Here is a 9,766-nt window from a genome sequence, read left to right as displayed (position 1 = left end):
ATGATTATTCTCGTGTGTTAAAGTCAACCAGGGTATTGGTAATACTGCCATTTAAAATGTATTTTGTTTTTTTTGATGCAGCTAGGAGCAGGAGATACACAACCATATCTGGGATGCTTAATTTAGGCTTTATAGGAAAAACATCAAACAGCAGCTTAGAGTAACATGCCGAAATATATTACACATTTTAAATATCTGCAGTTGGAAATGCGTATTATATTTTTTACCCTCCCCTTCTGAGCTCACTAACATGCCTCTCCCAAGACAAAGCAAGGACAAGTTCCATCCTTAAAAATTATCTGCCTTACAGATCACATTCTCAGGCATGTTCCCCGCTTTTTATTACCATGGATAACCTCTTAATGCTATCACAATTTTATACTTGTTAAGTGGACATCTTCCCTATATTTAACTGCAAACAAAGCGACTTCATTTTGGGGGGTGGGAGGAAGGAGAAATGCTTTGGGATGATTAGAAACATAAGTTTCTATCTTCTGTCACACCAGCCTATCAATTATTCAAAACCCTACTAAATTTAGATGTCTGTTCCTAAAACGTTGTTTGCACTCGTTCCCTGGGAAGATGGAGGCAGCTGATAATTTGGCTAAATTATGCGTTTGAGCCCAATGGTTACAAATGAAAGAGTTGAATTCGGCAGATTTATTTGCTGCTGATGAAAATTCTCGGTGGCAGGAATTCAGACCTGCTCTTTCAGGGAGCAAACCGAGGGGTGAGGTGGTGCCCACAGGTATTTATGTGGACCAAACCTCATTGTTACAGCTAATAACACGATGCATCAGAGGCTCAGTGGGAGGTTTTACTGATCAATTAGGGACTTGGCTCCTGGGGGCGAAGGGCCTAAAGCAGCCCCTGAGGTGCTTTGTGCCCCAGGTAGTCATTACCTGGGTGTAAAGACCAATAAAGGGGAAATTATTGCGATTATAGGATGAGCTGTGAAGGATGCGGGGTGGATGACTCCGGATCAGGCAGGGTGTGATGTGCTCACCCCAAACCTGCTCTTTGAGCATCCCTGCTGCAGCCAGGCTGCTGTGATGGTGTGAAATATCTCCCTTTTGCAGCAGAGTCGGGGTGTGATTGGCAGCAAGTCTCCTCTGAGCGTGGGCGTCCTCCCGTGAGCACCAGTCACAGGATGTGAAGGGGGAGTTTTTGTAATTTATTTTATTTATTTTTTTTTTTTTTTATAAATAGATAGGCTCTGACAAATAACACCGCCTCGTCGCAAAGCTCCTTCGCAGCAGCAAACAGACCTCTGCTGGGTTTATCAGTGGCAGAACCTCCTTTCCTAGAGGAAATAATATTTTTGGTGAAGATAATTCGGCTGATATTGCAATAACTCAGGGGGGCAAAAAGCTGTAGCAGTAGCAGAGCTGTTTCCAACAGCCTTGGGCATGGGGCAAAACTGATTGCTGCACCAGGGCTGGGCACGAGAGCAAGAGGAGAGCTGAAAGAAAAGCTGCCGACTGTGAAAAATAACAGAATAAATAACCAAATGAAATCAAACCCATGCAACAGAAACACCACCCTTTCTCTTGCAGTGACAGTTGGTAATTGCCAAAACGCAGACAGCCTTAGGCTAAAAAAAAAAAACAAAAAAATGAAAGTCCCAAAAAATCCATAAAGAATTAAATTTATATTTAGAAACCAAAATGTTTCAGGCAAACAGCACGCAAATTGCACAAGCCCTTGTGTTGTGCTCTCTACCCTATGCTGATCCTTAAGGTGCACTGCTAAGGATCGTATCCCCATTTTTTACAACTCTGGCATAAAGGCAGGAGACTGGCAACAGGGAGGGAAAAAACCCAACCCCCAAAAAACCTAAAACAAAGGACGTGTGAGGGCTTTCATTTATTTTGATAATCCTCCTCCTGCTCCAGAGCGTTTTGCTGTCTTTGTCAAAGTGAATGACAACAATTTGGCCAACTCTCTCTGAGCTGCACTCAACAGTGACAGGCAAATTATCAGAGGCCCTGCACTCCTTATTATCAGAGGAGAAGTCATCAGGAGGACGTGCGGAGGATCCCTCTCCCCTGTCACTATTTGTCAGTGGGACAAGGGCCACTGCTATGGGTAGCTGACAGGTAATTTCAACAATAACAATTACTCCTATTACTGGTGTCATAAACAATTCGCCCAAGGCATGACAATAGCAAAGCTTTATAATTCAATGCCATATAAATAAATGCCAGCAGGTAACAAGTAATTTAGCTCCAATCAGGCCTTGGCCCTGGCATTAATATTGTTATTGCAAGAAAATGGAAAATTGAAAAAATTCAATATGTTAATGAATTAAGAGGGGTTCAAAGGCTAAGGGAGGGGAGGCATGATCCAGGTTGGGGGGGGGAAGGAAGAAAACAAAAACAAAAGATACAAAATCATGCTTTCAGAACCAGCACAAATATGTGCTCATGCAACCTTATAACTGGTTTTTGATATAAAACATGGTCTTGCTATGCTGCCTTTCAGGTTAGGGCAAAAGGCATGCAGGAACCTGAACCCCACCCCTTGCCTCCATCTGCCACACTGCAAATGACGTGCATGAGAAAATAAACTGAATTTAATGGTTTTATTAAAAACAGAATCATATTTGAAATCTCATGCAATACACAGATTTAACAAAGATTAAAGGTTTATTTACAACTCCGTTGCTTTATTGTCCATTTCTTGCATGCTTTAATCTTTTTTAAACAAGCTCTGTTAAATCATTGATTCTCTATTTATCAAGAAGAGGGATTTTATTGCACTTTTTCTCTCCCCAAATGCCCTTCATAGGCCACAACACCCTCAACTCCCTTATGAAAATGACGATCAGCAGCAAACAAACTGAAGCCCAATATCTTCAAGTCCAACTTCTTGATCAACCCAATTTGCAATTTTACTATTTGTCCAGCGAGACAATGTGGCATCAGGCTGACAGCAGTAAAAGAATTTGAAAATCTCTAATTGGGAGAGCTGCGGAGCAATTAACGCATGTCAAATTTCACTTCATCAAGTGCCACTCTAATTTTCCCACTAAAAATTAATGGACTTTTTTTGGTGTGTGTGTGTGTGTCTGTGCCTGTGTGTGTGTGTGTGTGTGTCCCCTCAAGGCAATGTTGATTCAAATCTGCTCAAGATGCAGCGTTGCACAGCTAAGCATCTTCTTGATTACAACCCGACACACTTCTAACTGCTTTCATTCTCACTGCCACAGATACTTTGTCAACAGTCAAATTACGCCATGCTGATAACAATGCATAATGGTCTTCCTCAAAGGAGGCTCCTGTCATGGAGCAGCCTTTCATAAAAACCCACCGGTTTCTTCTCTGGGAAATAGATCTGGATGAAAGAAATTAAGCTTTTGTGGTTTCAGCCTTGGCTGCAATGTAATTTTTTTTTTTGTTTTTCTTTTCTCATTTTTTTTCTTCTTCCCCTCGTGCTATAATTTATTTATTTTTGTACTCACCTGAAATTATGGCAGGGAACTGTTTGGAGAGTGATACAGAATGGAAAATATTTACAGTCACTGTTTGTGCAGGCTTTGCTTTAACCACTTTGCTCCGAGACATTTTCAAGAACAACATCCTCCTTCCAATACCACTCTTTTCTATTTTTTTTTCTTTTTGTCTTTATTCTCTAAAGGTGCAGGGCAGCATCCCTCACTCTTTGCATAAGCAGAGCCCTGCTGACGTCAATGGGAGTTTTTCCGGGGCGAGGGCTGCGCGCCTTGGCCCGCTGCTGTAAACACGTTGGGACTTTCTCTCCTAATGGATGGTATTTAGATTCGGTGTGGGGCTTGTTTAACAGGCACCTTTTCCAGAGCCCTCGAACATCGTGGGGCATGCAAGACAAATTGTCTTTTTGTCAGAGCAGCATGGAGGGCAGGAGAGAAGCGCTGAGCTATCACAGCCAGTTTTACCTTCCACTCGCTGCTCCCTGATCCCCCCCTGCCTTTTCCTGGGAGATCAATAACAGCAAAAGCCAGAGGGTGTCATGGGGCAGGATTTCCAACAAGTAGAAGTGGAATTAATAAGAATAACACACTTCAGAGATGATATTATTTTTTTGCCTGTAAGTTTCAGAGCTGAAATATAGTTGTCTGCTCCCGTGGAGAGAAGAAGGGTTAGCACCCACAGCTCTCTCTGTCACTGGGCTTATTGCTGCCAACCACCCCAGTGACACGGGGAGGATACATAATCCCCAGTGTGTGCATGTCTGCTTACACTATAAAACAAAGCCAAAAGCACACATTGCCTCTAATCTGAGCCGTCTTTCCATCAATATCTTATTTCTTGCCCCTGATAAATGGCTGATGTAGCAGTGCCTGGTAACATGGGCTCTGCTCCTCCCAATAATGTTCTCTATCCTCCCCACCTACATTCACGCCCTCCCCCTGCAGGTATTAGCATTTTGCAATTAAGTCTGGCTGGCATACTAGGAAATGTGAAATCCAGGGAATTGGGTTCCTGAATTCTGGATGTTCCCCTCTTTGTGTCCTCCACCTAGGATGGAGAAATGAGTCTCCTGGTGACACAGCCCAGTGCACATGCAGTCCTCGAGCATCCCCAGACCAACGGCATGGCAGCCACTGGGCCTGCAGGTTAATACATGTGTAAGTGCTCTTCTTTTTTCCCCATGTCCTTCCCTAAGCTTAAAAAGTTCTAGTGCTGCTTTTAAACAAAGCAGAGATCACATACTTTGCCTCAACAACCCCTCCTTTTTTATTAGGGGATGCCCTCCCCCCCCACCTCAAAAATTGCTGCTGTAAAAACAATAGGAGAGGCCATAATTTAAAGAGAGAAAAATGTGATTATATAACACATCCTGCAGTAATCAATTTTACCTCCAATATCTGCTTTTGTTTTCAAAATGCTAAATAAACAATACATAATGCATCCCTCATCAGCCAAAACCATGAGGGCTCTGTGCTCAAATAACAGGAAACATATTCAATTTTCCTAACAGAAGACAGTTCATTAAGCTGTGCCACATCAAATAAAACTTTAATTTCTCCAGCATCAGAGTCGCAATGAAAGCAATTGAGGAAGATGAGCCATATGGTACTTCTATCAGCAAACACATATTGCTCATTCCCCCAAAGTTTTCTAATTCTGCTCCCCAGACCTGTGTAATATAGATAATGTGCTCTGAGCGCAGCAACCATGAGCTATCTGGTGTACACTTCTAATACTGTATTTAATGGGAAATAATGAATCATAAAAGCCTGCAGAAGACGGCTTTTGCTAACCTAAATCTCAGCTGTAATTTCATTGTTCTGTGCCTAAGATGCTGTTTGCCCTTTTCAAACAGCAGCAGTTGAACATAATTATGCTGCTACAAACCTGGGCTGCAAAAAGAAAGCCTTCCTAATAGAACCAAGTTTTTATTAACTCTTGAAATCCTGAGCTTGGGGCAACTGCAAGCAGAGAGCTGCCTGTCAGGTTTTAGGGTTCATTAAAGCACATGTACACGTATATCTTGATTTCCAGTGCGCAGCCCCACAAATTAAATTGATGATTCTCACATTGGGCCAAAAATGCAACAGGAGAAGGCTGTGAAAAATTAGGAAATCTTCTTGACACCGGGAAATCTGACACTTGTCTGCTCTAACATCCGAAAGTGCCAAAGTAAGAGGGGGATTTTATTCTTAAAGGTAAGTCTATTTTTCTTCTTCTTGCCAGATATAAAAATTGCAGTCAGTGCCTGGAGTAAAGGGCCCTCTAAACTTTACAGTGTTTATCCTCCATTTACAAATCCGTAATGATCTGTTTAATGATATCATAAGGTTAAAAGTTAAACAGCACTGTATTTTCTCTGCCTTTTTCTCCTCTGCCTTCTAGAAAGGCAGGTTTGCCTATCTCCGAGAGACAGTCGGTCGGGTTGTTTTCCAAAGAAGCCTATAGGTAAAGAGGCATCCGTGTGTTCACACAGGAGGATTCATACAGGCAGGGACGAGAAGATAAAGGTATTTTTTTGACATGATGACCCCTGGAAAACGCCTTCGACTCATCCCAAGTAAGCCTCTTTCTTTTCTTCCTCCACCCTCTCTCCCTCCCCTCAAAATTCAGGGCTAATTTAAAACATTGTCTAGATATGCTACTTATACATATTGAAAACATATTTTAGTGACTGTGTTTGTTTTGGCAATATATAAACCGAAAAAAAAAAAAAAAAGAAAACCCAATTAAATAAAAAAGAGTGACTTTTAAAAGTTAGAGATTGCCTTTTAAAAGCTTATTAAAATCAGCATGTTAGATGTCTGTCTTTGAATTAGCTCCGAGGCTTGATTGCTTTCATTAAAGCTGCCTGTTTGGGTGCTGCTTGGTGAATGTTCAAGTCTGGATTTTTTCCCCTCTTCTCCCCCCTGGCCCGAGCTGCTTCTTACTAGTTGTCAACTTGGATTTTCCCTCCAAATTTGAAAGCAAAACTTGGATTTTTATTTTTTTTTTATTTTTTTTGAGAAGCTACAGCCACCTCCGTCCTGCTTTCCCCCTTGCAAAACATCATGACCAAAATCACCAGCAACCCAAGCCAGAGAGACACCAACAGGTAAAATATATATTAAATATATATATTTCTATATAAATAGCTTTAAAAAAAGACACGCCCAAAATACCCACCGTGACCAAACCAACACCCCCCAAAAAACCCACCCCAAGCCACCAAAAAGCCCCAAGCTATCACATTGCTCTTAGCCCATGAATGCCTTAAAAACAAATGTTTAAACAGGTTTTCTTTTTTTTTTTTTTGAAGCCGCAGAAAACCTCTGCATGCTCCAATGGGTTACAATAACAATGCTCTATTGCAATGTAAAACAAGCTGGAGGAGAAAAAGGTGCTTTTTGTTACCATTTTATCAAAGCTGTTCATCTTCTAGCTGCAGGCAGCATTTTGCTGGAATTGCAGATATTTCTCTGTCCGGGCTCCTTTGTTTGTGCATCTCATTTGCATATATTTATCTCCAGCTGAGGGTGCTTTCAGCTCATTAAGGCCTCCCCTCGCATTATTTCATAAGCCAGCTGCTAGGAGGGATTTCACCTGTGGTGACTGAGAAAAGAGGGGTGAAAAAAACCAAATTCTTCATTTAAAAAAAAAAAAAAAAGAGAAAACAACAAAAAAAAACCCAACAACCAAGGAAATCTTCTGACTCTCTTCCCCTATAAATGGGCACCATTTGTGTTAAACAGCCTCTTGTCATGATAGATGCCTCCTGGGGTCAGGGGGGAAAGTTGATTTGAAGGTCAGCAGTAAAACAACAGACAAACCAGACGCCAAACTGGTTCCTTAGCTGTCGGTGGGAGCAGTGGTACAACCAGGTCTTGAACCTTTTTCAACCTCTAATAAAACAGGGGAAGAATCTGAAGTGGAGCAACCAGGCCCCAGAGGAAAAAAAAAAAACAACCCACAAATAATATCAATATCTAGCAGCAAGGGGAAACAACAGGGCAGCTCTCAGCGTTACGGGCACGCTGCTATTGTTTCAAGAGCTGGGGAATTAATTCCACTTATTTATTTAAGGCGTGTCAACTCGCTGCCTAAACCTGTTTCGGTGTCAAGATGAATAAAACTTTTATGGCTCATAAAATAGAGCCATTCATCTCCATGGTCTTTGTGGTGCCTGGGTTGTTGGGGTTTTTTTCCCCCCTCTCCTCCTGGAAGGCTAAATTCGGCCAAAATCTCTGTGTCCCACCGCTACCAACTTGCTTGTAGGAGCAAAGAAAATTTGGACATGGCATCTCAAGCTGAACTTCTGGGTTTGATTAGAAATTGTAAATGTTAATTCATCATAGTCATGTGCAAACCCCCCACCTCCTCTTTTTCCCCAGCCTAAAACCTACAATGAATTTACATCATCTATATGGAGCTTTGGACCAACAGGTAATAAAATACAATAAAGCTTGCTTTTTATCAGGACTCACACACAAAAAAATCCCATTAATTATGGTTCATGACTACTCTAAACCAAATGTTCAAATAGTAGTTGGAAATGATGCATAAAATCTCAGCATGTTCTGATAGGTTATAGAGTCAGTGGTTTATTGCAATGTAAAACAAGCCACAGGAAGAGAGGGTGGTTTTGTTTACCATTTTCATCAAAGCTGTTCATCATGTTGATATACTTATGCTATGTTGTGACCCCTGCATACGTTGCATTTCATATATTTATTTTCCAGGTTGTTGCCACTTTTGCTGCCTTTGCCTCTGAGAAGTCAAGTAATTCTCTGGCCCCTTTAAAATATTTTCTCATCTGCGCTGAATTTCTGCCGACAAACCAACTGATAGATACGGACCTAAGAAATATTTATTATCATAATTGAGTAAGGTTTTCCTTTGGCTTAATCTGAGGCAATTAGTACCTGAATAAACACAGACTAAGTAATCTACCTCCTCGAAAGGTAATTAGACTTGAAAAGTACCGTTTGGCTCTGCCAAAGGAAAGCACAACTTGATTATAACGCTTTGGAGATTCGTTTTCATTTCTTCCCTTTTGCCCTCAAAAACATTTCACAACATCCCAATAACTTTCAATTTCTCCCCATGCCAAACCTGGGGCCTCTGTTGGTTGTTTCTGTCCTTTTCCCCCACCTTCCCTAAATCTTTAACCCTGCTTCTCATTTTTCTTTGCCTCTAATCTAATCACTGATTCCTTGGCTTGGCCAAATAGTTAAAAATGTTAAGTGCTGCTCACAATTCCTGCTGCCTCCCCCTCGTATCTGTCTCTGTTTATGGAGCAGGCCCTGGTTTCCTCCTGCTCTTGTTCAGCTGTAGGTCTGCAGGTCAGGAGACTGTAAATACACACAGTGCTGCCCCAACCCATAAATCTGAGCAAAGGGCAGCCTTATATATTCAGATAAGGGATGGAAGGGGAAGGGGGGGAAAAGAAAAAAAAATTGAAAGAAGAGAGCCAGGAGACTGTGGGGTGAAGGAGGTGCTTTGCTAGACCCCAAACCCAAGGTGCATGCTCTGCTGCCTAGCAGGATGTGCCAGCCAGAGATGAATCCAAAATGTTCACCCTTCTCCCCACCCTGCCTTGTTTATCTATAAATCATTACAAAAAGCATTTCATTACCTTTGGGGCAAAGAAATTAAACACGAGATTTCGATGGCTTTCTCTCCTCCAGACCTTTGTTGGTCTATTTACCGCTCCCCCTCGCCCCCCCATTTTATTTCCTGCACTTCTGAAGCTTTCAAGGGAACAGTCCCCCTGTTATTGCTTCTCAGTTCCAAGGTCTTAGAATAAATAACATTGTTATTACTCACTTCACCAATTTCCAAGAAGAAATATTGCCGCAGCAAATGCGAGCAGCACTAATATTTGCAAAGTGATAAATGGATTGTTACATACCTTCCCGTCTGTGTGGCCTCCAGCCATCCTCCGGCCGGCTACATCCCTCCTCGGGGTGGGAGGGAGGCTGCCTTTGAACTTAGCCAGGTCCAGACACTGAGTGCCTTGCACCAGAGCTGCCCCCAGCCCCCTCCCTCGCTCCCTGATGGAGAGATAATTTTTAATGGACCATGCCAGAGATGGTACCAGCACTGGGGGAGAGCCTGAGCCACATGCCAGCACCGAGCAGCCAAGTGGAGATGCTTTTGGCACACTGATTTGGTGGCTTCTGCTGGTGTTGGGTGCTGCAGGGACACTTGGGATGTCCCCAGGAGGCAACTGCTGCTCCACTGCCCTCCCCAGCTCCAGCAGAGCTGGCACAGGTGCTCTGGTGTGGGTACCATATCCCTGGTGTCACAACGAGAGCTTCTCCAGCTCCCAGTGA

General features: G+C 42.5%; 1 protein-coding gene and 1 long non-coding RNA gene across 4 annotated transcripts; one reads left to right on the top strand and one right to left on the bottom strand.

The window, feature by feature from the left end:
- Positions 1-2,629: 2,629 nt before the first annotated feature.
- On the bottom strand, positions 2,630-9,478 carry LOC146438986 (uncharacterized). The gene is made up of 3 exons (XR_014850609.1): positions 9,343-9,478; positions 6,846-7,043; positions 2,630-4,591 (listed from the first exon to the last, which is right to left on the bottom strand). It is a non-coding gene; the product is annotated as an uncharacterized LOC146438986 (long non-coding RNA).
- On the top strand, positions 3,639-8,380 carry LOC146438987 (uncharacterized). 3 transcript variants are annotated; one of them, XR_014850608.1, is made up of 7 exons: positions 3,639-3,771; positions 4,504-4,609; positions 5,487-5,650; positions 5,838-6,012; positions 6,462-6,546; positions 7,823-7,874; positions 8,171-8,380. XR_014850608.1 is itself a non-coding variant. In XM_085054291.1 (6 exons), the coding sequence occupies exons 3-6, from the start codon at positions 5,976-5,978 to the stop codon at positions 8,312-8,314; spliced, it is 318 nt and encodes a 105-aa protein (XP_084910417.1). In that variant the 5' UTR covers positions 4,508-4,609; positions 5,487-5,650; positions 5,929-5,975; the 3' UTR covers positions 8,315-8,380. The 3 variants fall into 3 exon arrangements, 2 of the variants coding, with proteins under 2 accessions (XP_084910417.1, XP_084910416.1); XM_085054291.1 differs by lacking the exon at positions 3,639-3,771 and having other exon boundaries at positions 4,508-4,609; positions 5,929-6,012; XM_085054290.1 differs by lacking the exon at positions 3,639-3,771 and having other exon boundaries at positions 4,508-4,609.
- Positions 9,479-9,766: the final 288 nt, after the last annotated feature.

This window comes from Lichenostomus cassidix, chromosome 3, assembly GCF_008360975.1.
Source record: "Lichenostomus cassidix isolate B80296 chromosome 3, HeHo_3.0, whole genome shotgun sequence".
NCBI classification, from domain to species: Eukaryota; Metazoa; Chordata; class Aves; order Passeriformes; family Meliphagidae; genus Lichenostomus; species Lichenostomus cassidix.
The sequence above is the reverse complement of the archived record's forward strand: the minus strand, read 5'-3'. Positions and strand labels throughout refer to the sequence as shown.

Coding starts and splice junctions, on each gene's coding strand:
- LOC146438987 (XM_085054291.1), top strand. CDS start 5,976: ATGATGACCCCTGGAAAACGCCTTCGACTCATCCCAA. Junction 6,013..6,461: donor ACGCCTTCGACTCATCCCAA/GTAAGCCTCTTT, acceptor TTTTTTGAGAAG/CTACAGCCACCTCCGTCCTG. Junction 6,547..7,822: donor AGCCAGAGAGACACCAACAG/GTAAAATATATA, acceptor CTTTTTCCCCAG/CCTAAAACCTACAATGAATT.